General features: G+C 40.8%; 7 protein-coding genes and 1 pseudogene across 7 annotated transcripts; all 8 read right to left on the reverse strand.

Moving 5' to 3' along the window:
* Window positions 1-568: 568 nt before the first annotated feature.
* LOC139606110 (protocadherin alpha-3-like) lies at window positions 569-2,940 on the reverse strand (annotated as a pseudogene).
* A 23-nt stretch (window positions 2,941-2,963) lies between these two features.
* Window positions 2,964-6,049, reverse strand: LOC139605682 (protocadherin alpha-7-like). The gene has a single exon (XM_071457383.1). The coding sequence runs from the start codon at window positions 6,047-6,049 to the stop codon at window positions 3,656-3,658; it is 2,394 nt and encodes a 797-aa protein (XP_071313484.1). The 3' UTR covers window positions 2,964-3,655.
* A 723-nt stretch (window positions 6,050-6,772) lies between these two features.
* Window positions 6,773-9,262, reverse strand: LOC139605672 (protocadherin beta-15-like). The gene has a single exon (XM_071457374.1). It carries the CDS (start codon window positions 9,252-9,254, stop codon window positions 6,780-6,782), a length of 2,475 nt encoding a protein of 824 aa, XP_071313475.1. The 5' UTR covers window positions 9,255-9,262; the 3' UTR covers window positions 6,773-6,779.
* Window positions 9,263-9,659: 397 nt separating this feature from the next.
* On the reverse strand, window positions 9,660-12,085 carry LOC139605677 (protocadherin alpha-8-like). The gene has a single exon (XM_071457378.1). It carries the CDS (start codon window positions 12,083-12,085, stop codon window positions 9,674-9,676), a length of 2,412 nt encoding a protein of 803 aa, XP_071313479.1. The 3' UTR covers window positions 9,660-9,673.
* Window positions 12,086-12,544: 459 nt separating this feature from the next.
* Window positions 12,545-14,954, reverse strand: LOC139605679 (protocadherin alpha-8-like). Its single transcript, XM_071457381.1, has one exon. It carries the CDS (start codon window positions 14,952-14,954, stop codon window positions 12,555-12,557), a length of 2,400 nt encoding a protein of 799 aa, XP_071313482.1. The 3' UTR covers window positions 12,545-12,554.
* A 1,062-nt stretch (window positions 14,955-16,016) lies between these two features.
* Window positions 16,017-18,399, reverse strand: LOC139605688 (protocadherin alpha-8-like). Its single transcript, XM_071457388.1, has one exon. It carries the CDS (start codon window positions 18,372-18,374, stop codon window positions 16,017-16,019), a length of 2,358 nt encoding a protein of 785 aa, XP_071313489.1. The 5' UTR covers window positions 18,375-18,399.
* Window positions 18,400-19,457: 1,058 nt separating this feature from the next.
* LOC139605687 (protocadherin gamma-C3-like) lies at window positions 19,458-21,874 on the reverse strand. Its single transcript, XM_071457387.1, has one exon. It carries the CDS (start codon window positions 21,862-21,864, stop codon window positions 19,495-19,497), a length of 2,370 nt encoding a protein of 789 aa, XP_071313488.1. The 5' UTR covers window positions 21,865-21,874; the 3' UTR covers window positions 19,458-19,494.
* Window positions 21,875-22,443: 569 nt separating this feature from the next.
* LOC139605670 (protocadherin alpha-8-like) lies at window positions 22,444-25,727 on the reverse strand. Its single transcript, XM_071457372.1, has one exon. It carries the CDS (start codon window positions 24,958-24,960, stop codon window positions 22,444-22,446), a length of 2,517 nt encoding a protein of 838 aa, XP_071313473.1. The 5' UTR covers window positions 24,961-25,727.
* Between the last annotated feature and the right edge of the window lie 24 nt (window positions 25,728-25,751).

Below are 25,751 nucleotides of genomic sequence, written 5' to 3' on the forward strand. Positions count from 1 at the left end.
AGGGGACTGTCACATCTTATCAGGTTCAGTAATGCTGAGTTGATTCCAGCAGGATTTCATACTAACATAGTGTACTTGCAATTCTACAGCATGGATAGCTTACTTTTTCATAATGTGATGGTCCTGGCAAGTGATGATGCACAAGCACCAAACTGAAATACATTCGTTTTCATCTGTTCTTCCGCAAATTTAAATGATCAACCTTGTGTAAAATTAGAAGTTTTTGAGACGTTAAAATTAGACATATTAATCAACGTAAAACAACAAAATCCCGCAGGAAAATAATAGAGCTACAAGCATTCTTCATCTGCATGAAGTCAGAAATGTTCTGAAAGAGCTGATGAAGATATTCACAAAATAGGAGACTGCAAAAAAGAAATAAATAAAGTCTGCTGTTCAACAATTGCAAGTCAACCTAAATTAGCCGCTCTTACCACAAATTTACAGACTTCAAGTCATAATTGCCAGGGGAAACTAAGGAAGCTGACAAATCCAATGCCATGCTATGCAAAACGTTTCCCACTGTGGCATAATTAATGTTTAACAAACAAAGAACACAGTTAGTCATCCCACAATTATCATTCAAATAATCTTACCTCCTCAGATGTTCTCCTCCTGTCAGGAAGCACTAGTGTATTCGCATGGCTGCCCGGGACTATAGTAGATCCTATACTCATTCTGGGTCCAACTAACATGTAGCGCTTGTCTCCAGATCTGTACTGGATGCTGTGACACAGTGTCCCATCGTAATTAGTCTCTTGTAGATATTTAGAAGTATAGTCAGTGGATTTTGAGCACTGCATTGCAATCAGCACGATGATACTGATGAGAAAAAGTGCTGAAACTGAGCCCAAAGTTATCATCAGATAAAAAGTCACATTATTATCCTCATCTGCTTTTGATGAACTTTTAACATCAGATGCTGCAAAAGCCTCTTTTGGCTCCACAAGTTTGACAATCACAGTAGCTGTTGCTGAGAGGGAAACGTTCCCATTGTCTTTGACCAGTATGAGCAGTTTATGCTGGGCCTCGTCTGTCTCTGTGAATGAGCGAAGTGTTCTGATCTGTCCTGTATAGCGGTCCAAACCAAAGAGACTGTGGTCAGTAACTTCCTGCAGTGAAAACAGTAACCAGCCGTTATATCCTATATCAGCGTCATAGGCTCTGACTTTAGTCACCAAGTGTCCTGCGTTCACATTGCGGGGAATCTCCTCCACACCTTCAGCAGAACCGTTGGAGCTGACTGGATACAGGATGACTGGAGCGTTGTCGTTCTGATCCAGAATGAAGACGTTCACTGTGACGTTGCTGCTTAGTGGCGGAGTTCCAGAATCTGACGCAACAACGTGGAACTGGAAAGTTTTCAGTGTTTCAAAGTCAAAACTTTTAAGAGCCGAAATGTCTCCATTATCAGAATGTATGTTTAGATACGAAGACAATTTATCTCCGCTCCCATCTCTCAAAATATGATACGAAATGAGAGCATTGTCACTTTCATCACGATCAGATGCTCTTACTGAAAACACCGAGGCTCCTGGTTTGTTGTTCTCAGTGATATAAAAAGTGTAAGGACTTGATGAAAATTCCGGACTGTTGTCATTCACATCTGATATAACGACGTTTATAGTCTTTTCAGTTAAAAACAAAGGGTCACCTCTGTCTTTAGCAACAATTGTGACGTCATACAGAGAATTCATCTCTCTGTCTAACTGCGAACTGGTGACAACGGCGTACATATTTTCTTGTAACGATGGCGCTAACGTAAAAGGGACATCTTCTTTGATTGTGCAAATGACTTTACCATTGATTCCAGAGTCTAAATCACTGACACTAATGAGGGCCACTGTCGTACCTACTTTTGAATCCTCCTTAATAGAGCTAGAAAATGATGTTACTTCTATCTCAGGAGCATTATCGTTAACATCAATAACAGTTATCAGAACACTTTTGTCAGTTGTTAGAGGAACTGGTCCTTTATCAGACGCCTGAACGTCGATTTCATAACTCCTACTTTTCTCGAAATCTATAGGGCCTGTTACTTGGATTTCACCAGTGTTTGGGTCTATACTAAAGAGATCCATTAATTTTGAGTCAACTTCGTTACCAAATGAATATATTATTTCGCCGTTTGCACCCTGGTCCAAATCAGTTGCATTTACCTGAATCACTACCGTCCCAGCGGAAATGTTTTCTTTAAGTGTGGCAGAATACACTTCTTTAGTGAACACGGGCGAGTTGTCATTAACATCAAGTACATTCACAATTATTTCTGTATCGCCAGACTTCGCCGGCTTTCCTCCATCAACGGCTGTGAGAAGTAGCTTATGTTTCTCAGCCGTTTCTCTATCCAACTGCTTCTGCAGAACTAAAAATGGCACTTTACGATCTTCGCCTCGATCCTTGACTTCTACTTTGAAGTGCTCGTTGTGGCTGAGTTTATATTTCTGAATGGAGAACTGGCCTACATCGGGGTCGCCTGCAGCTTGAAGCTGAAATCTCGCTCCCGCCACAGCCGACTCGGAAATCTCAAGCCTTTTCTCTTTCTCTTGGAAAACAGGCGAGTGGTCGTTTATGTCGAGTATTTCCACGGTCACATAGTGAATCTCCAGCGGATTTTCTAGCACAGTTTTCAGTTGGATCAAACATGGGCTGGTCCGTTCGCACACCTCCTCCCTGTCTATCCCTCGTTTCACATACAGGATACCATCATTTTGATTCACCTGAAACAGGGGTTCGGTTGAGCCTGTTACAATGCGATATCCTCTGTCTTTGAGTGCACTCTTATCTAGACCCAAATCTTTAGCAATATTCCCGACGACGGTTCCATCTTCAACCTCCTCAGATATCGAATATCTGATCTGTGCAAAAGCCCCGCTCCATAAAACATCCAAAACAACCATGAAGGCAAACCAACACTGTCGTTCCCTCCTGGCTTTGCATCCTCCTCTTTGTTCCATAATTTAAAGATGATAAAGAATAGTCCATTAAAACGTGTCGTATTATTACAGAGACTTCATGCGTCACAGTCCTTAACGATGACCCACATCTCTTTTTACAAAAACCATTGAAAATAAAACACACCCGCTGATGGCAGTCACGATTTTACGCTCAACTCTGCTGTTTTCGACAAATGCAAGGGCTTGGTTCACATAAAGCTTGTGACGTAAAGTGCTGCAAAATGCACAGAATCGCTGAACTACACTGACACCAAGCGTTGAAATGGTTACTGACACAGATTGCAGTAGTCTTAACAATTTACGGTATAGCTCAACATTACTGCCAACAGGGCAAAACAGATGTGGTTTGACTTTTTGACTTTGAGGAAAGGATTTGGCACGACCATGACCAAAAAACTAAGACGCCGATCTGTAATATAGAGTGTAGAGTGATGATTGAATTTTTTTCAAACCTATCGTCAAGTGTTTAAATCAAAGCACTTGAACTATCAACATTAAACTGAGTGATTGTTTATAAAAAGCATAGTAGCTACTTGTGACATCCATACTTATAGGCTACTCGTACATCCTTATGAAGAAAATCAGCACCACAGTCAGTGAAAGTTGACAGCTTCAATCAGTAAAAATAAAAATGTCTAATGAATTCACACTTTTACTCTTCATCCTCCAGAACACATACATGCCATAATCAGCTACTGTCAAAATAATCTTACCTCCTCAGATGTTCTCCTCCTGTCAGGGAGCACTAGTGTATTCGCATGGCTGCCTGGGACTATAGTAGATCCTATACTCATTCTGGGTCCGACTAACATGTAGCGCTTGTCTCCAGATCTGTACTGGATGCTGTGACACAGTGTCCCATCATAATTAGTCTCTTGTAGATATTTAGAAGTATAGTCAGTGGATTTTGAGCACTGCATTGCAATCAGCACGATGATACTGATGAGAAAAAGTGCTGAAACTGAGCCCAAAGTTATCATCAGATAAAAAGTCACATGATTATCCTCATCTGCTTTTGATGAACTTTTAACATCAGAAGCTGCAAAAGCTTCTTTGGGCTCCACAAGTTTGACAATCACAGTAGCTGTTGCTGAGAGGGAAACGTTCCCATTGTCTTTGACCAGTATGAGCAGTTTATGCTGGGCCTCGTCTGTCTCTGTGAATGAGCGAAGTGTTCTGATCTGTCCTGTATAGCGGTCCAAACCAAAGAGACTGTGGTCAGTAACTTCCTGCAGTGAAAACAGTAACCAGCCGTTATATCCTATATCAGCGTCATAGGCTCTGACTTTAGTCACCAAGTGTCCTGCGTTCACATTGCGGGGAATCTCCTCCACACCTTCAGCAGAACCGTTGGAGCTGACTGGATACAGGATGACTGGAGCATTGTCGTTCTGATCCAGAATGAAGACGTTCACTGTGACGTTGCTGCTTAGTGACGGAGTTCCAGAATCTGACGCAACAACGTGAAACTGGAAAGTTTTCAGTGTTTCAAAGTCAAAACTTTTTAGCGCCATAATGTCTCCATTGTCAGAGTTTATGTTTAAAAAGGAGGTAGGCAGGTTTTCTCTTCCCCTGTCCCTTGAAATAAGATATGAAATAAGAGCATTACTTCCTTCGTCGTTATCACGGGCTGTCACTGATAAAATAGATGCTCCTGGGTTGTTATTCTCACTTATGTAGAACGTATACGGGTTCTGTGAAAACTCTGGGCTGTTATCATTCACATCTGACACAACTATTTTAATAGTTTTGTCTGATGATAAGGATGGTTCGCCTGTGTCTTTCGCAACAATTGTTACATTATATTGCGATTGCTGCTCACGATCCAAAAGTAATTTGGTTACAAGAGAATACATATTATTTTGTAAAGACGGAGTGAGCAGAAAAGGAAGACCTTCGCCTATATGACAGATAACCTTTCCATTGAGACCAGAATCTGAGTCTTTAACACTAATCAACGCCACTGTGGTTCCTGGTTTTGAATCTTCCGGGAGCGCACGTGAAAAAGATGTCACCTCAATCTCTGGCGCATTGTCATTTACATCAACAATGTGTATAACGACGGTTTTGTCTGTTGTCAGTGTCGCTGCACCTTTGTCTGATGCCTGGATATCAATTTCATATCTGCCACTCTCTTCGAAATCTATGGCCCCTGCCACAGTAATAACTCCAGTCACTGGATTTAAATCAAAACGCCCACGGACACGGGCATCCACGTCATTGCCAAATGAATATAAAACTTCACCATTTGAACCTTCATCCATATCTGTCGCATTCACATGAATAACAGTCGTGCCAAAAGGAGAGTTTTCCTTTAACTCTACACGATAGGAGTCCTGGGTGAAAACTGGAGGGTTATCATTAACATCGGAGACATTAACAATTATTGTCATGTTACCGGACCTTGGAGGTTTTCCTCCATCAGTGGCTGTCAGAAGTAACACATGAGTCATGACGGTTTCTCTGTCAAGTGGCTTTTGAAGAACTAAACTAGGGGTTTTACGGTCCTCGCCACGATCTTTGACCTCCAAGCGAAAGTGTTCGTTATGACTCAGCTTATACATCTGAACGGATAACGAACCGCTGTCAGCATCACGCGCCGCTTGTAACTGAAATCTCGCTCCGGGTAAAGCAGACTCAAAAATCTCTAACATCTTTTCACTTTCAGGGAAGCTTGGTGCGTGATCGTTTACATCCAGAATCTCCACTGCTACATAGTGGACCTCCAGTGGGTTTTCTAACACGGTTTTTAAGTCGATTACACAAACCTTTATTCGGTCGCACACTTCCTCTCTGTCAATCTTTCGGTTCACATACAAGATACCGTCGTTCTGATTCACTTGAAAAGGAGGCTCTGTCGAGCTGTAGACAATACGGTACCCCCTCTCTTTCAGTGTGCTCTTCTCGAGACCTAAATCTTTCGCAATATTTCCAACAACAGTCCCTTCTTTCACTTCCTCAGCGATAGAATATCGCACTTGTCCTGAAGCTCTGCTCCAAAACGTCACCAAAATCATCATGTAGACAACCCACTTCGTCCGCTTCCTCACTGTCTGGCGTCCTCTTTGTTCCATGTCGTGAAGATGAAACATTTAAAATGAAAAAAAAAAAACAGCTTTCACAGAGCTATACTCCTATATTAAACGCAAAGTTTTTTCGTCACATTCGTTGTCCCAATCCAACCCATCTCCAGCAGAACATGAGACTTATTTTACACTAAATTGTGTGCTCAAGCGGTTAGTACGTAAACGGCTCTGCTGGTGATGGTTTGAGAGAAAGGGGATGGGTCTAGTGGCTATGACGAAAATATGTGGAAGCTTTATTTGTAATTATGCCGACACCAAGTGATCGAGAATCACATTGCATCACTGTGTTTGAAATAATAGCAAAATGTATTAAAAACGCGACTTTGGACGAAAAAGAAAGCTTTTGAAAAAAAAAAATAATGAAGAAAAGAAGCCCGTCATCTTCTCCCTAATAAAGCACGCGGGAGGCAAAGATGCCTGAAAACCATGATTAATATCATGCTTTAAAATAGTGTTGGATTTTGTCATTAATAAGTATGAAAGACATAAAAAGAGACTGGGACTTGCTTCAGACTGTTTCAGTACCATAGACAGCGACATTTTATACCCAGCGAAACCACCAGCGCATTTTCAGGCGTACTCCACAAAATGATGGATAAGATAAGAAGAATGGCAAAAAAATTTGTTTGGCACAAATATTCCCTAATTTATCAGGAAGTTAAACAAAGAGAAGTAGACAATCCAATCGTCTGTCAAACCAGAGGGCACCAGACATCAGAAGCTGTGTCACAACAAGTTACAGCACAGCTGCTACCTTTAATGGCACACAGGCAAAAAAGACTAACAACAGAGAGAGTCCAGCTATTGATCTTACCTCTTCAGATGTTCTCCTCCTGTCAGGGAGCACTAGTGTATTCGCATGGCTGCCAGGGACTATAGTAGATCCTATACTCATTCTGGGTCCAACTAACATGTAGCGTTTGTCTCCAGATCTGTACTGGATGCTGTGACACAGTGTTCCATCATAATTAGTCTCTTGTAGATATTTAGAAGTATAGTCAGTGGATTTTGAGCACTGCATTGCAATCAGCACAATGATACTGATGAGAAAAAGCGCTGAAACTGAGCCCAAAGTTATCATCAGATAAAAAGTCACATTATTATCCTCATCTGCTTTTGCTGAACTTTTAACATCAGATGCTGCAAAAGCTTCTTTTGGCTCCACAAGTTTGACAATCACAGTAGCTGTTGCTGAGAGGGAAACGTTCCCATTGTCTTTGACCAGTATGAGCAGTTTATGCTGGGCCTCGTCTGTCTCTGTGAATGAGCGAAGTGTTCTGATCTGTCCTGTATAGCGGTCCAAACCAAAGAGACTGTGGTCAGTAACTTCCTGCAGTGAAAACAGTAACCAGCCGTTATATCCTATATCAGCGTCATAGGCTCTGACTTTAGTCACCAAGTGTCCTGCGTTCACATTGCGGGGAATCTCCTCCACACCTTCAGCAGAACCGTTGGAGCTGACTGGATACAGGATGACTGGAGCGTTGTCGTTCTGATCCAGAATGAAGACGTTCACTGTGACGTTGCTGCTGAGTGACGGAGTTCCAGAATCTGACGCAACAACGTGGAACTGGAAAGTTTTCAGTGTCTCAAAGTCAAAACTTTTCAGCGCCAAAACGTCTCCATTTTCAGAGTTGATATTAAGAAATGATGTCACTTTATTTTCATAACCTGCATTCCTGAGAATATGATATGAAATAAGCGCATTATCTCCCTCGTCACGATCAGACGCTCTTACAGAAAACATGGAGGCTCCTGGGGAGTTATTTTCGGTGATGTAGAAAGTGTAGGGACTCACTGAAAACTCCGGACTGTTATCATTCGTATCCGACACAAAAACGCTCACAATCTTTTCGGATGTTAAGGGTAGTTCACCTGCGTCTTTAGCGATTATTGTAATATCATATTTTGATTGTTGTTCCCTATCAAGCAGTGATTTAGTGACGACAGCAAACATGTTGTCCTGTATTGATGGAGTTAATGTAAAGGGGCTTTCTTCGGCGACATAGCTAATGATTTTGCCGTTCATCCCAGAATCTAAATCGGTAATGCTGATAAGAGCTACGGTTGTTCCTGGTCTAGAGTCCTCTGAAACTGCACTTGACAATGATGCCACCTCTATCTCAGGAGGATTATCGTTTGTATCTCCTATTTTAATGATAACACTTTTATCTGTCCTAAATGGAATGCTTCCTTTATCAGAGGCCTGAATATCAATGTCATAGCTATCTTGTTCCTCGAAGTCTACATGACCTTTCACAATTATCTCCCCAGTAACAGAGTCGATATCAAACACCTCTCGAATTTTATCTTTTACATCGCTGCCAAATGAATAAACCACCTCTCCATTGGTGCCGTCGTCCAAATCGGTTGCGTTAACTTGGATGACTGTTGTGCCAATTGGGGCATTCTCTTGTAACACTGCTGAATATGTGTCTTTGGTGAACACTGGCATATTGTCATTAACATCCAGAACATCTATATATATTTCAACTGTGCCTGTTTTTGGTGGGTTCCCACCATCCACAGCCGTCAAAACTAATTTATGGTTGCTTTTTGCCTCTCTGTCTAGTTGTCTCTGTAACTGTAAAATCGGGGTTTTACCATCTCTTCCTCGATCTTTAATCTCTAAACGAAAATGGTCATTCTGGCTAATTTTATACTGTTGGACTGAATTTGTGCCACCATCTGGATCGTGGGCATTTTGTAACTGATACTTTGCTCCTGGCAATGCAGACTCAAAGATATCGAGCCTTTTTGTTTTTTCTGGAAATGTGGGAGAGTGGTCGTTTAGATCCATTATCTCCACGTTGACATAATGTACTTCTAGTGGGTTTTCGAGAACAGTTTTGAGGTTGATTAAACAAACAGTGCTCTCCCTACATACTTCTTCACGGTCTATTTTATGGTTCGTGTAAAGGACCCCGTCATTCTCATTTACCTTAAAAAGAGCTTCACCCGAGCCAGACATAATACGAAATCCCCTGTGCTTCATTACACTGAGGTCTATTCCTAAATCTTTAGCTATATTCCCAACAAAACTCCCCTCTTTTAGTTCTTCGGATATAGAGTATCTCAGTTGTGCCGAGGTCGCTGTGAAAAATAAAAGCAAAACCAAACCGGTGAGCAATGGTGATAGTGGTCGCCATGAATCCCGTCTTCTTTGTTTCATAATATGAGGTAAATGTACGAATCCAAACGCGTCCATCATTGTCCACTTGTCTAGATTTTTATGTCCATTACAGCAAGAAATACACTCGCTTCTCCGACGAATGTAATTTACAAAACACAAAAACAGTCACGGGGACAAAAAAAGTCACCGATTTGTTGTCACCGTGCGCTTATTCCGAGTCTGCCAGCAGAATGTTGTCTAACAGGACTGAACGCAGTAGGGGCGGACTGTGTATATTACGGTGAGACGCTATTGAGCGTTATACTGATAAGGTACCGCCACCTTGTGAATATGTGTGATAGTGCATTTTATCACCTTAAACTGACCAATACTAATAATCATACGTCGTAGTGCTTTGACTGAGAAGGTTCTTAAAGTTGGTTCAGTTGAAATCCAAATTCAGCAAAATGGCTGAGGACAAAAGTGATCCTAAAAAAAAGTATATCAAGCTAATTTAATTACTTACTCACCTCTTCAGATGTTCTCCTCCTGTCAGGGAGCACTAGTGTATTCGCATGGCTGCCAGGGACTATAGTAGATCCTATACTCATTCTGGGTCCAACTAACATGTAGCGTTTGTCTCCAGATCTGTACTGGATGCTGTGACACAGTGTCCCATCATAATTAGTCTCTTGTAGATATTTAGAAGTATAGTCAGTGGATTTTGAGCACTGCATTGCAATCAGCACGATGATACTGATGAGAAAAAGTGCTGAAACTGAGCCCAAAGTTATCATCAGATAAAAAGTCACATTATTATCCTCATCTGCTTTTGCTGAACTTTTAACATCCGATGCTGCAAAAGCTTCTTTGGGCTCCACAAGTTTGACAATCACAGTAGCTGTTGCTGAGAGGGAAACGTTCCCATTGTCTTTGACCAGTATGAGCAGTTTATGCTGGGCCTCGTCTGTCTCTGTGAATGAGCGAAGTGTTCTGATCTGTCCTGTATAGCGGTCCAAACCAAAGAGACTGTGGTCAGTAACTTCCTGCAGTGAAAACAGTAACCAGCCGTTATATCCTATATCAGCGTCATAGGCTCTGACTTTAGTCACCAAGTGTCCTGCGTTCACATTGCGGGGAATCTCCTCCACACCTTCAGCAGAACCGTTGGAGCTGACTGGATACAGGATGACTGGAGCGTTGTCGTTCTGATCCAGAATGAAGACGTTCACTGTGACGTTGCTGCTTAGTGACGGAGTTCCAGAATCTGACGCAACAACGTGGAACTGGAAAGTTTTCAGTGTCTCAAAGTCAAAACTTTTCAGCGCCATAATGTCTCCATTTTCAGAGTTGATATTTAGATTGAATAAATTGAGTTTAGTATTCTCTTTTCCATCTCTTAAAATATAATATAAAATACGAGAATTATCACCCTCATCGCGGTCTGATGCCCTCACAGAAAACAGTGAAGTTCCTGGTGAGTTGTTCTCCATAACATAGTATGTGTAAGGGCTCGCTGAAAACTCTGGACTGTTATCATTCACATCTGATATAATAATAGTAATGCTTTTTTCAGAAGACAACGATGGTACACCTGAATCTTTTGCAACAATCGTAACATCATATATGGCCTGCTTTTCTCTATCCAGAGACGATTTCGTGACTATAGAATACATATTGTCCTGCGTTGAAGGTGATAATGTGAAAGGAACATCCTCATTAAATGAGCAAATAACTTTCCCGTTAAGACCAGAGTCTTTATCGCGAACACTGATTAATGCCACAGTGGTTCCCAGTCTCGCATCCTCTGGTATTGACCTTGAAAATGATGTAACCTCTATCTGCGGGGTGTTATCATTCAAATCAACAATCTTCACCAGCACACTTTTATCTGTCCTGAAAGGAGCCGATGCTTTATCTGACGCCTGTATATCAATTTCATAACTTTCCTCTAATTCAAAGTCAATTAGATCTTGAACAATAATGTCACCTGTATTCGGATCTACACGGAAAAGTTCTCGTATTCTGTTATTCACGTTATTGCCTAACGAATAGATAATCTCACCATTGGATCCTTCGTCCAAATCAGTGGCATTTACGTTTATAACTGTTGTACCAATTGGAGCATTTTCTTCCAGAAGTACCGAGTAAGAATCGTCAGTGAAAAGTGGCATATTATCATTAACGTCTAAGACGTCAACAAAAAGCTCGACTGTTCCAGATTTACTTGGCTTGCCTCCATCAATAGCTGTGAGAAGCAATTTGTGACTTTTCTTTTTTTCCCTATCTAGCGTCTTCAGTAAAACTAATATAGGCATTTTCCCATCTTTTCCACGATCTTTGACTTCTAAACGAAAATGATCATTAGAACTAAGTTTATACTCCTGGACCGACAACTGACCAACATCAGGGTCGTATGCTGCTTGCAGCTGTAGACGCAAGCCTGGTAAAGCTGACTCTGAAATTTCGATATGTGACTGTTTGCCCGAGAAGCTGGGAGAATGATCGTTCACATCCACCACCTCTATGGTCACATAATGAATTTCAAGAGGGTTTTCCAGCACTGTTTTTAGGTTGATCAAGCACACACTGCTCCGATGACACACCTTCTCTCTGTCAATTAATCGGTCCACATACAATATTCCGTCATTCTGGTTTACATGAAAAAATGACTCTGACTCTGTTGAACCCTCAACAATACGACACCCTCGCTCTTTCAGTTCGTTCATCTCTAATCCCAAATCCTTGGCTATATTCCCAACAACCGTTCCTTCTTCAGTTTCCTCAGCGATGGAATATCTGATCTGTGCCGAAGCTCTGCTCCACAGCAAAATTAATGAAACAATAAAAGCGATCGACCGCCATTGCTCTCTCGATGTTCCAGATCCTTTCTGCTCCATAACGAGCACACAAAAATGTATCCCGATCATTCAAAATAACGTCTCCGTTATTAGATGACAATTCGATACACCTAACATAACATGTAGGCTCCAGTTTGCACCATATTATCCAAATCGCAGATGCAAAATATTCGCTTAGTGTTAAGGATGTATCCAGTTCTAAAATGTGAAAACCCATCCCACAAAGGGGAGGATCCTTATCTCTGACAAAAGGTTTCTCTTGAAACACTTTTCTTCTCGCATACTGACACCAAGTGATCACTTTTCAGTAACTTTGTTCCTCCATGAAAATGACATAGTTCAAGGTTTTCTCATTAAAATAGTACTGGGGATTTTACCAAGATACATACACGGTGAAGGCCTCCATACTATAGCTCGTGGCTTTCAGAACAATCAAGCAAAGGTAAATGCAGTTTTAGCAGAATGGGTAGCCATTCCCCCAAAATGTACATCTTTACAACACAAAAAGAGGAAAACGTATGTGCCATTGCCACTCCAATTAAGCCATGAAAGTAATCCATCTTACCTCCTCAGATGTTCTCCTCCTGTCAGGGAGCACTAGTGTATTCGCATGGCTGCCCGGGACTATAGTTGATCCTATACTCATTCTGGGTCCAACTAACATGTAGCGTTTGTCTCCAGATCTGTACTGGATGCTGTGACACAGTGTCCCATCATAATTAGTCTCTTGCAGATATTTAGAAGTATAGTCAGTGGATTTTGAGCACTGCATTGCAATCAGCACAATGATACTGATGAGAAAAAGTGCTGAAACCGAGGCCAAAGTTATCATCAGATAAAAAGTCACATTATTATCCTCATCTGCTTTTGATGAACTTTTAACATCAGAAGCTGCAAAAGCTTCTTTGGGCTCCACAAGTTTGACAATCACAGTAGCTGTTGCTGAGAGGGAAACGTTCCCATTGTCTTTGACCAGTATGAGCAGTTTATGCTGGGCCTCGTCTGTCTCTGTGAATGAGCGAAGTGTTCTGATCTGTCCTGTATAGCGGTCCAAACCAAAGAGACTGTGGTCAGTAACTTCATGCAGTGAAAACAGTAACCAGCCGTTATATCCTATATCAGCGTCATAGGCTCTGACTTTAGTCACCAAGTGTCCTGCGTTCACATTGCGGGGAATCTCCTCCACACCTTCAGCAGAACCGTTGGAGCTGACTGGATACAGGATGACTGGAGCGTTGTCGTTCTGATCCAGAATGAAGACGTTGACTGTGACGTTGCTGCTTAGTGACGGAGTTCCAGAATCTGACGCAACAACGTGGAACTGGAATGTTTTCAGTGTCTCAAAGTCAAAACTCTTTAGCGCTGATATTTGTCCATTATCTGAATTAATGTTTAGAAAAGATGACATTACATCAGTTCCACTCTCTCCTCTAACAATGTTATATGTAATAGCTGCATTTTCATTCATATCATTGTCCGTTGCGCTCACAGAGAGTATTGGCTTTCCAGCAACATTATTTTCTGACAGGTAAAACTGTAACGGATTTCGGTCGAAATGTGGAATGTTGTCATTTACATCTAATATGTGAATGTGTAGTGTTTTAAAAGTAGATAAGGGAGGTTCGCCGCAGTCAGTGGCTTTTATTGTTATTTCATAATTTGACACCCCCTCTCGATCTAAAAATATTTTAGTCACAACTGAATATGTGTTCTCCTTATAAGAAGGTTTTAATTCAAATGGAACTTCCTCGATGATCCTTGAAAAAATTTTTCCATTGACACCAGAGTCTTTATCCGTCACACTAATAAGTGAGATAACTGTGCCAGGCTTCGAATCTTCAGACACTGTATTTGACAGTGATGTTACTTCTATTTCAGGCGGATTATCATTTACGTCTTTTATCTTTACAATAACTCTACATCTGCTTGTTAAATGTGGTGTCCCTTTGTCCGACGCCTGAACATCTAGTTTATAAATGTCTGCTTCCTCAAAATCCAATGATCCTTTCAATGTAATTTGTCCGCTTAAACGATCTAATTCAAATATCTCGTAGACTTTACGTGCTAATGTTTTGCTGAGGCTGTACTCTATTTCCCCATTTGGCCCTTCGTCTGGATCTGTTGCATTCACTTTTGTAACCGTTGTTCCAACCGAGACGTTTTCATATATTTCTACTTGGTAACTGTTCTGACTAAACACTGGACGGTTATCATTGATATCTAGAACAGTAATGGAAACATTTAGTGTGCCTGATCTTTGTGGTTTACCTCCATCAACTGCTGTTACAAATAACAAGTGTTTATCCTTTTGTTCTCTGTCCAACGACTTCTTCAACACTAAAAATGGTATTTTGTCTTCATCGCTTTGACTAATTTCTATTTCAAAGTGATCGTTTGATGTTAATGTATATGTGCGGATAGAATTTATTCCAGCATCGGGATCACGGGCCGAATGTAGTTCGAATCGTGTTCCTGGTAACGTATGTTCTGCTATTTCAAACGTCTGTACATTTTCGGAAAAACTAGGCGAATGATCATTTACATCTGTAATTTCCACAATCACATAATGTATTTCCAAAGGGTTTTCAACGAGGATTTTCAGCTCCATTAAGCATACACCACTTCCCTGACAGAGCTCCTCTCGGTCGATTTTCTTTTTGACCTGTAAGGCACCGTTGTCCGGATTTACCTCGAAAAAAGCGTCCTTAGATCCAGACACAACACGGAATCGCCGATCAAGCAAAGAGGTTTTGTCCAGGCCAAGATCTTTGGCAACATTTCCAACCACGGTTCCTTCTTTCATCTCCTCTGGAACAGAGTACCTCAGTTCAGCCACGGTCTGCTTTCCGAAAAATATTATGAAGAAAAAATGAAAAGCAAACCAGTGGTCATTACATCGGAATCGTCTTTCGCGCCCCATTTTTATCCAAGAACACATATACACACAGTGCCCTGTTTCTGAAGCAAATCTAATGAATATATCCGAGCCGTTTAGTATCGTATGTTTAGAAAACACAGTGCACCGTCTTATCCGACTCACACACTTAAATCAAATCTATCATCCGCTGTGAGGTACCAAACAAAAGCTTTGTTAGGGGAGGGACTAAGTATTTTGTGGCCACAATAATGTAACAGTGACACCAAGAGGGTAATATTTTAGACGATTTAAAATCGTTAAAACACAGACCAGGCAGGTTGCCCAAAATCAACATGATTACCAACACCTAAATACAATAGAAAGTACTCCAACATCCTTTTAGGTCTTTGTACTTGCTGTTTGTACCCTCTTACTACACAAATTAGTGTAACCACGTGGGATGTTATGCCCAGCAAGAATCTAAATACTGTAGTTAACACTCTTAAATGGCAGTATAAATGAAGGAGCAGAGAGAAACAAAAAAATAGAAGCCCATTCACTATGCTGTGTATTTTAGTTCAACTCGTAGGCTATTCGTGCCTGAAAACAATTCAAATATAGCCAGTAGATTTCAGCACCATGGATAGCGATTATAGGCAGACTCATAGTATATTCTGTCTTAAAAAACATTGTTTGCTTCCTTAATTAGTAAACCTTTTGCAGTGATGATAAATACTACAAACGCAAATAGCCAACAGAATGTCAGTGTAGGCAGGTATTATTTAGAGTTGTATTATAGTAGATAGATTTATTACTGTAGATTGTATGTGGGAAAGCTTTCCCTTCGTTGCCACACGGAGGTCACAATTAAGTAAAATGTTTGCTTAGCTCTTGGATTTGATCATGACTGAGTATACAGATGAATCTATGGAAGAGAGAAGCCAAGAGAGGACTGTTCATCAGACAGTGGATTTTGTCGAAAGGAGCAGGAAGGTCTGTTCTTATGGAAATAGAGGACACAATAGCATATGTCCCAAATAACTCTGAACACGGTTTAAACATAATGATTAAGACAAGTCTATAAACGTCAAATAAGGCGATCCACACCTGAAAAGATAACACCACAATAGGTACATATTAAAGTCATACCTCCTCAGATGTTCTCCTCCTGTCAGGAAGCACGAGTGTATTCGCATGGCTGCCCGGGACTATAGTAGATCCTATACTCATTCTGGGTCCAACTAACATGTAGCGTTTGTCTCCAGATCTGTACTGGATGCTGTGACACAGTGTCCCATCATAATTAGTCTCTTGCAGATATTTAGAAGTATAGTCAGTGGATTTTGAGCACTGCATTGCAATCAGCACGATGATACTGATGAGAAAAAGTGCTGAAACCGAGCCCAAAGTTATCATCAGATAAAAAGTCACATTATTATCCTCATCTGCTTTTGATGAACTTTTAACATCAGAAGCTGCAAAAGCTTCTTTGGGCTCCACAAGTTTGACAATCACAGTAGCTGTTGCTGAGAGGGAAACGTTCCCATTGTCTTTGACCAGTATGAGCAGTTTATGCTGGGCCTCGTCTGTCTCTGTGAATGAGCGAAGTGTTCTGATCTGTCCTGTATAGCGGTCCAAACCAAAGAGACTGTGGTCAGTAACTTCCTGCAGTGAAAACAGTAACCAGCCGTTATATCCTATATCAGCGTCATAGGCTCTGACTTTAGTCACCAAGTGTCCTGCGTTCACATTGCGGGGAATCTCCTCCACACCTTCAGCAGAACCGTTGGAGCTGACTGGATACAGGATGACTGGAGCGTTGTCGTTCTGATCCAGAATGAAGACGTTCACTGTGACGTTGCTGCTTAGTGACGGAGTTCCAGAATCTGACGCAACAACGTGGAACTGGAAAGTTTTCAGTGTTTCAAAGTCAAAACTCTTCAGCGCGGATATTTGTCCATTATCTGAATTGATATTTAGAAAAGATGACATTAAATCCTTTTCACTCAGTCTTCTAACGATGTGATATGAAATAGCAGCATTTTCATTAACATCATTGTCCGTTGCGCTTATCGAGAATATTGGCGATCCAGCAACATTATTTTCCACCAGGTAAAACTGTAACGGATTTTGGTTGAAATGTGGACTGTTGTCATTTACATCTGATATCTGAATGTTCAGAGTTTTAAAGGTAGATAAGGGAGGCTCACCGCAGTCGGTGGCTTTTATTGTTATTTCGTATTGTGGCACCTGCTCTCGATCCAAAAATTCCTTTGTAACAACTGAATAGATATTTTCCTTATAGGACGGCTTTAATTCAAAAGGTACATTATCGATTATATGTAAAATAACTTTTCCATTAACACCAGAGTCTTTATCTGTCACACTAAGAAGTGATATAACCGTGCCAGGCTTTGAATCTTCGGGCAGTTTATTTGACAATGATGTGATTTCTATTTCCGGCGGATTATCATTTACGTCTTTTATCTTTATAATGACTCTGCACCTTCCTGTTAATGGAGGTTGCCCTTTATCAGATGCCTGCACTTCTAGTTTATAAATCTCCGACTCCTCAAAATCCAATGATGCTTTCAATGTAATTTGTCCACTTAAACTATCCAATTCAAATATCTCGTAGACTTTACGTGCTAATGTTTTGCTGAGGCTGTACTCAATTTCGCCATTACTACCTTCGTCTGGATCTGTTGCATTCACTTTTGTAACAGCGGCGCCAACTGGGATGTTTTCTTGAATTTCAATTTGGTAAGAATCCTGACTGAACATTGGACGATTGTCATTACTATCAAGAACAATAATAGACACATTTAGTGTGCCTGATCTTTGTGGTTTACCTCCATCAACTGCTGTTACAAATAACAAGTGTTTATCCTTTTGTTCTCTGTCCAACGACTTCTTCAACACTAAAAATGGTATTTTGTCTTCATCGCTTTGACTAATTTCTATTTCAAAGTGATCGTTTGATGTTAATGTATATGTGCGGATAGAATTTATTCCAGCATCGGGATCACGGGCCGCATGTAGTTCGAATCGTGTTCCTGGAGATGACTGCTCTGCTATTTCAAATGTCTGTACCTTTTCGGAAAAAGTGGGTGAATGATCATTTACATCTGTAATTTCTATCACGACATGGTGCATTTCCAAGGGGTTTTCAACGAGGATTTTCAGCTCCATTAAGCATGCACCACTACCCTGACAGAGCTCCTCCCTGTCGATTTTCTTACTGACTTGTAAAGCACCACTGTCCGGGTTTACCTCAAAAAAGATCTCCTTAGATCCAGACACAACACGAAAACGTCGATCAACCAAAGACGTCTTGTCCAGACCAAGATCCTTGGCAACATTTCCAACAACAGTTCCTTCTTCCACTTCCTCTGGAATAGAGTATCTCAATTCAGCCAAAGCGTGCTTTCCGAAAAACACTAGCAAATACAAATGAAAAACAAACCAACAACAGTCACTCGATCGTCTTTTGCTCTCCATCGTTATCGAACAACAAAAACACGCAGTATCCTTCCCCTCGGGTGATAAGTTCTTTTTGTCCGACCACTACACGGTGTCATCTGACTCCCGTTCTCACATTAAATGTACGGTCTGTTGTGAGGTACCAAACAAAAGCTTTGTTAGGGGAGGGACGACCTCTTTTATGGACTCATTGATGTTACAGTGACACCAAGAGGACAATACTTTATATGACCTTAAAGTGTATAAAAGAATATTCGTTTGCAGAGTAATATGTTTTATCAGCAAACTTAGTTGGAGAGAAACGGTTTTATGAAAAATATTTAAAACGGTTTGTAGTAGCAATAACCTATTTTATTCTCATGATCTAGACAGTTCAACCGCCTGTTTAATGCAAATTAAGTGCTCTGAAGAAGTGTTACCAAGTTCTTTATAACATTATATTTCCTGTTCAATCTATTATCCTGACAACCGTGAAGGCGATGTATTTCAGTACCTTGGACAGCGGTAACTCCTCTTTACATAACCGAGCTCCTGAACGAAGGAGCTCTGTGGTAAAATATCAAGCCCCCTGCAAAATATTCCAATGACATAGAACCAACAACAAATGTAGCCAGAAATTAGAATTAGGTTGGAAAGGTAATGGGCAGATCAGTGTGAAAACATATTGGCAAAAGAAGCTAGCTTTTCCACGACATTTTTATACTTCATTTTTAAATGGGGGACAATTAGCCTATTTATTCCACATATCTGAAATATTTCAGGTAATCATAATGGTCTTGAGAGTATATTGATGTGTGCAGGAAATATAAATCGTATGGGCTAGGAGAACAATAGTCAATGTCAGAAAGGGAAAGTATGGATTATTTAGCTGATTGGCAGATTAACAACTGTAGTCATGGACACAGCCCAACAGCATTAACTTCTGTTAGAAACAGAACCACACGTGTAAAAGAAACTGAAATCCTCCAGACAGAGAGCCTTGCACTCCGTCCACATATTGTGATGTTCATGTGTCTGTGTGTGTTTTTTAATTGCAGTGTTGATGGTTATTTCAGGGTTTTGAAAACGTGTTAGTCCGGCTTTGTAAACCATCACAGGCCAATAGGAGGTGTTTGCTCGTAAACAAGGAAGTACACTTTTAAAGTCTTACCTCTATAGATGTTCTTCTCCTGTCAGGCATAACCAGGGTATTAGCATTGCTGCCTGGGACTATAGTAGATCCTATACTCATTCTGGGTCCAACTAACATGTACCGTTTGTCTCCAGATCTGTACTGGATGCTGTGACACAATGTCCCATCATAGTTTGTCTCTTGCAGATATTTAGAAGTATAGTCTGTGGATTTTGAGCACTGCATTGCAATCAGCACGATGATACTGATGAGAAAAAGTGCTGAAACTGAGGCCAAAGTTATCATCAGATAAAAAGTCACATTATTATCCTCATCTGCTTTTGATGAACTTTTAACATCAGAAGCTGCAAAAGCTTCTTTGGGCTCCACAAGTTTGACAATCACAGTAGCTGTTGCTGAGAGGGAAACGTTCCCATTGTCTTTGACCAGTATGAGCAGTTTATGCTGGGCCTCGTCTGTCTCTGTGAATGAGCGAAGTGTTCTGATCTGTCCTGTATAGCGGTCCAAACCAAAGAGACTGTGGTCAGTAACTTCCTGCAGTGAAAACAGTAACCAGCCGTTATATCCTATATCAGCGTCATAGGCTCTGACTTTAGTCACCAAGTGTCCTGCGTTCACATTGCGGGGAATCTCCTCCACACCTTCAGCAGAACCGTTGGAGCTGACTGGATACAGGATGACTGGAGCGTTGTCGTTCTGATCCAGAATGAAGACGTTCACTGTGACGTTGCTGCTTAGTGACGGAGTTCCAGAATCTGACGCAACAACGTGGAACTGGAAAGTTTTCAGTGTTTCAAAGTCAAAACTTTTTAGCGCCGAAATGTCTCCATTATCAGAGTTTATGTTTAGAAATGAAGTCACTTTACTATCTTCGCTTCCATCTCTGAGAATATAATAGGATATAAGAGCATTATCTCCTTCATCACGATCATACGCGATTAAAGAACATACCGACGCTCCTGGGAGGTTATTCTCCGTAACATAAAAATTATATCGTCTCATGGAAAACTCTGGACTATTGTCGTTTACGTCGGATACAACAACTCTGAATGTCTTTTCAGATGTTAAGGCTGGTTCACCTGCATCTTTCGCTATTACCGTTAGATCATAAATCGATTTGTTTTCCCTGTCAAGCTGTGACTTTGTCACTACAGCGTACATGTTGTCCTGTATTGAAGGCGTTAGTGTGAAAGGAACATCGCCTTTTACAAAACTGATAACTTTTCCGTTTACTCCAGAATCCAGATCGGTAATACTAAGAAGTGCCACCGTGGTTCCTGGTCTAGAATCCTCTGATATTTTGTTAGACAGTGACGTCACGTCAATTACAGGTGCATTGTCATTTATGTCTTTAATATTTACAGTAACGCTTTTATCAGTTCTAAATGGAACAGCACCGCTGTCGGATGCTTGGATATCTATCTCATAACTGTCATCCACTTCGTAGTCTAGTTGTCCGTTCACAGTTATTTCACCTGTGGCCGGGTCGACATCAAACAGTTCGCGCACCTTGCTATTTACATTACCAAAGGAATAACTAACTTCTCCATTTAAACCCTCGTCTAAATCTGTGGCGTTTACTCGTATGACTATTGTGCCAGTTGGTGAATTCTCATTTATTTCTACAGAATAGGCATCTTTTGTAAAAACTGGAGCATTGTCATTCACATCTAAAACATCTATTAATATCTCCATGGTCCCCGATTTCGGCGGTTTACCCCCATCTAGGGCTGTAAGCAGTAGTGTATGTCTGCTAGATGCTTCTCTGTCTAATGGGCTTTGTAATTGTAAAATAGGCACTTTGCCATCTTTCCCGCGATCTTTCACTTCTAAACGAAAATTATTATTCTGACTTAGTTTATACTGTTGAACGGAATTCACGCCGCCATCGGGATCGAGAGCAGCGTGCAGCTGAAATCTTGTTCCCGGTAAAGTGGACTCTGAAATCTCTAGCCTTTTGTTGTTCTCTGGGAAAGAGGGAGCATGGTCATTTACGTCTAATACCTCTACTGCAACATAATGGATCTCCAATGGGTTCTCCAGCACGCTTTTAAGGTTTATCAAACATACACTGGTCCGCTGGCATATTTCCTCTCGGTCAATATTACGATTCACGTATAAAATCCCGTCATTTTGGTTTACCTGGAAAAGCGGTTCAGTGGAGCCAGAAACAATGCGAAATCCCCTTGCTTTTAATATAGTTGGATCGATTCCCAAGTCCTTCGCTATATTTCCAACAGCAGTCCCTTCTTTGATCTCTTCCGATATAGAATATTTTATCTGTCCCAAGGCCTTGCCTAAAATTAAAGTAAAAGCCAACGCGAAGGCAACCCATTTTCTGCCCTGTCGCCAAGAATCCTGTCCGCTTTGTTCCATTGTCTGATGTCGATGGATAAATCCAGCAAATACCAAGTGATGTAAATACTGTTTACATATCCTGAAGAAAGAAGCCACGTCTTACGCTTGGTTCGTATGGAGGAGAAAATCGTTAAGATAAACACACTCGGATTATGATGGTGCTGTCTTGAATGCTTCAGAGGCAGCGTCACAGACCTACATATAATGAACTGCGTGGTGCGTATTTCTTGTTGTTTAGTGCCACCATGCGATTCTATCACAAAAAAACGGATTTATTTTAACTCTTATGATCTTATAACCAAACACTGTTCATGAGAAGGCAATTCACTGGTCATCTCACATGACAACAAGCCATTTAGACTCACGCATATAAGATTTAATTACAATTTTGTGTGTATTTCCTTTGTTCATTCTATAGGAATGAATCATTCTACTTTCCTTTTTAAGCGTGAAAGGCAACAATTTAAGCAAAAACGGTGTATAAAAACATTGACCATTAAGCTCCCATTATATAGCCAGCAAGGAGAGATGCTTCCCATGAATATAAATCAAGAAAATGAAAAAGAATCAAAGTTGACACTTATTGTTGATACCATATTAAGCCAGGAAAAATGTATTACTTTTGTAAAAGTAATCTTTCTTGTCACTGAGATTCCTGCTATTTGGATATAAATGTAAAATAACATCGTGAAACTGTGTCTGCAAACCAGCTAGAGTGATGGCATTCAAACATGGTCTTACCTCCTCAGATGTTCTCCTCCTGTCAGGGAGCACTAGTGTATTCACATGGCTGCCAGGGACTATAGTAGATCCTATACTCATTCTGGGTCCGACTAACATGTAGCGTTTGTCTCCAGATCTGTACTGGATGCTGTGACACAGTGTCCCATCATAATTAGTCTCTTGTAGATATTTAGAAGTGTAGTCAGTGGATTTTGAGCACTGCATTGCAATCAGCACAATGATACTGATGAGAAAAAGTGCTGAAACTGAGCCCAAAGTTATCATCAGATAAAAAGTCACATTATTATCCTCATCTGCTTTTGATGAACTTTTAACATCAGAAGCTGCAAAAGCCTCTTTTGGCTCCACAAGTTTGACAATCACAGTAGCTGTTGCTGAGAGGGAAACGTTCCCATTGTCTTTGACCAGTATGAGCAGTTTATGCTGGGCCTCGTCTGTCTCTGTGAATGAGCGAAGTGTTCTGATCTGTCCTGTATAGCGGTCCAAACCAAAGAGACTGTGGTCAGTAACTTCCTGCAGTGAAAACAGTAACCAGCCGTTATATCCTATATCAGCGTCATAGGCTCTGACTTTAGTCACCAAGTGTCCTGCGTTCACATTGCGGGGAATCTCCTCCACACCTTCAGCAGAACCGTTGGAGCTGACTGGATACAGGATGACTGGAGCGTTGTCGTTCTGATCCAGAATGAAGACGTTCACTGTGACGTTGCTGCTTAGTGACGGAGTTCCAGAATCTGACGCAACAACGTGGAACTGGAAAGTTTTCAGTGTTTCAAAATCAAAACTTTTTAGCGCGGATATTTGTCCATTATCAGAATTTATATTGAGGAAAGACAGTACGTCATTTTGATTCCCTTCTCTCATAATATGGTACGAAACTGCTGCATTGTCATTCAGATCACTGTCTGTTGCGCTGACAGAGAATATTGACTTCCCCACTATGTTATTTTCTGCAAGATAAACCTCTAACGTGGTTTGTTCGAAATGTGGACTGTTGTCATTTACATCCAATATCTGAATGTTCACACTTTTAAATGTAGATAAGGGAGGCTCACCGCAGTCGGTGGCTTTTATTGTTATTTCATACTGTGACACCTGTTCTCGATCCAAAAATTCCTTAGTAACAACAGAATATGTGTTCTCCTTATAGGAAGGCTTTAATTCAAAAGGTACATCATTAATTATGTGTGAAATAATCTTTCCATTGACACCGGAGTCTTGATCCCGCACGCTAAGAAGTGAAATCACTGTGCCAGGCTTTGAGTCTTCAGACACTGTATTTGACAGTGATGTAACTTCTATTTCTGGCGGATTATCATTGACGTCTTTAATTTTTATAATGACCCTACACTCACCTGTCAGTGGAGGTGTGCCTTTATCTGATGCCTCAACATCCAGTTCATATACGTCGTTTTCTTCATAGTCCACTGCTCCTTTTATTCTAATTTCTCCAGTTAATTTGTCCAATTCAAAAATGTCATAGACTTTACGCCTCAGGGTTTTTCCAAGGCTGTATTCAATTTCTCCGTTGGTGCCTTCATCTGGATCCGTGGCATTCATTTTAAATACAGAAGTGCCAACTGGAACGTTTTCTTGTATTTCAATTTTGTAAATCTCCTGACTAAATATCGGACGATTGTCATTACTGTCAAGAACAATAATGGAAACATTCAGTGTGCCTGTTCGCGGAGGCTTACCTCCATCAGCTGCTGTAACCAGTAGCGTGTGTTTGTTTTTTTGTTCTCTGTCTAACGACTTTTTTAAGACTAAAAATGGTATTTTACCCGCATCACTTTGACGGATATTTACTTCAAATTGTTCATTTGACGTTAAAGTGTACGTACGAATAGAGTTAATTCCAGCATCCGGGTCTCGAGCAGTGTGCAGCTGAAATCGCCTTCCTGGTAACGTATGTTCTGCTATTTCAAATGTCTGCTCCTTTTCAGGAAAAGCAGGAGAGTGATCATTTACATCAGTAATTTCCACAACTACATAGTGTATTTCCAAAGGATTTTCAACAAGGATTTTCAGCTCCATTAGACAGGCGCCGCTGCCTTGACAGAGCTCCTCTCTGTCAATATGATTATGGACGTACAACGCCCCATTATGCTGGTTTACTTCAAAAATAGCGTCTTTACTTCCAGAAACAACACGGAACCTTCGATCAATCAAAGAAGTGATGTCAAGCCCAAGATCCTTCGCAACGTTTCCAACAACAGTTCCGTCTTTCACCTCCTCTGGAACAGAGTACTTGATCTGGGCAAAAGCCTGATTTCCGAAAAACAGCAGAAGAGCCGCACAAAAAGCAAAACAAGGGCAGTCCCTCGTTCTAGTTTTTGTTTCCGTTCCCATCCTTATATAACTATACATAAATACGCAAGAGCCCGTTAATGCGATAAACAATTATAAATCATTCCTCCTAAATATCGCATATTTACAGAACGTAGACGTGATTTCATCGGCTGGTGAGCTTAATTCAAGAGCTTTCTTTGCTCGACTGAGATCGCAAACAATCGGTTTGCGAGGGGAGGGATGAACTCGTTTGTGGTTTCCCGATTTAATGGTGACACCCAGAGGTTGGTACTGCGAATTAATACTGTCACATTTTTCAAATCTCCCAGCAGCCGTGAGCGCAGAAACAGAGAGGTGTGACAGGCCTTGTAAACCTACAGCGTCCAGCATTTTAACATTGTTTTAACATTGCTCTATGTTCTGTCTTTTCTCTCTGATATTCTATATGGCTTGAAGTTACCAAACGGCTTATTGATTCATCATTAATTGTTTTACGCTTGACCTGTTCATGTCTTTCAGCACCATGGACAGCAATCACAAGTAATTACTCTCCAATAAAAAACTCGTTAAAACAGTGTTAAAACAACTAAGTCAAAACATACTCCTCAGTTCATCACATCTTTTTATACCTTCTTCAACATCTGCATCGTGGACTGCAATCATGAGTAGTCGCACTCCCAATAACAAAAGTAGCACAAAAGTAGTTCACCACTTAAACAACAAAGACATCCATGCTGCTCAAAGAAATAAACATAAACACAACAACTTCTTCCAGCTTTTCAGTCAGTAAAAGTTGGAATGGCCCAAGACTCAACTGTCAAAAAAATCACTGCCCACACATTCCTAAACACAGAATACAATTGCTCTGT

This window comes from Trachinotus anak, unplaced genomic scaffold, assembly GCF_046630095.1.
Source record: "Trachinotus anak isolate AG129_WGS33_773 ecotype Australia unplaced genomic scaffold, CSIRO_AGI_Tana_v1 ptg000021l, whole genome shotgun sequence".
NCBI lineage: Eukaryota > Metazoa > Chordata > Actinopteri > Carangiformes > Carangidae > Trachinotus > Trachinotus anak.

What these genes read in the sequence shown, in the direction of transcription:
- LOC139605682 (XM_071457383.1), bottom strand. Translation starts at nt 6,049, where the DNA reads ATGTTTCATCTTCACGACATGGAACAAAGAGGACGCCAGACAGTGAGG.
- LOC139605672 (XM_071457374.1), bottom strand. Translation starts at nt 9,254, where the DNA reads ATGATGGACGCGTTTGGATTCGTACATTTACCTCATATTATGAAACAA.
- LOC139605677 (XM_071457378.1), bottom strand. Translation starts at nt 12,085, where the DNA reads ATGATCGGGATACATTTTTGTGTGCTCGTTATGGAGCAGAAAGGATCT.
- LOC139605679 (XM_071457381.1), bottom strand. Translation starts at nt 14,954, where the DNA reads ATGTGTTCTTGGATAAAAATGGGGCGCGAAAGACGATTCCGATGTAAT.
- LOC139605688 (XM_071457388.1), bottom strand. Translation starts at nt 18,374, where the DNA reads ATGGAGAGCAAAAGACGATCGAGTGACTGTTGTTGGTTTGTTTTTCAT.
- LOC139605687 (XM_071457387.1), bottom strand. Translation starts at nt 21,864, where the DNA reads ATGGAACAAAGCGGACAGGATTCTTGGCGACAGGGCAGAAAATGGGTT.
- LOC139605670 (XM_071457372.1), bottom strand. Translation starts at nt 24,960, where the DNA reads ATGTATAGTTATATAAGGATGGGAACGGAAACAAAAACTAGAACGAGG.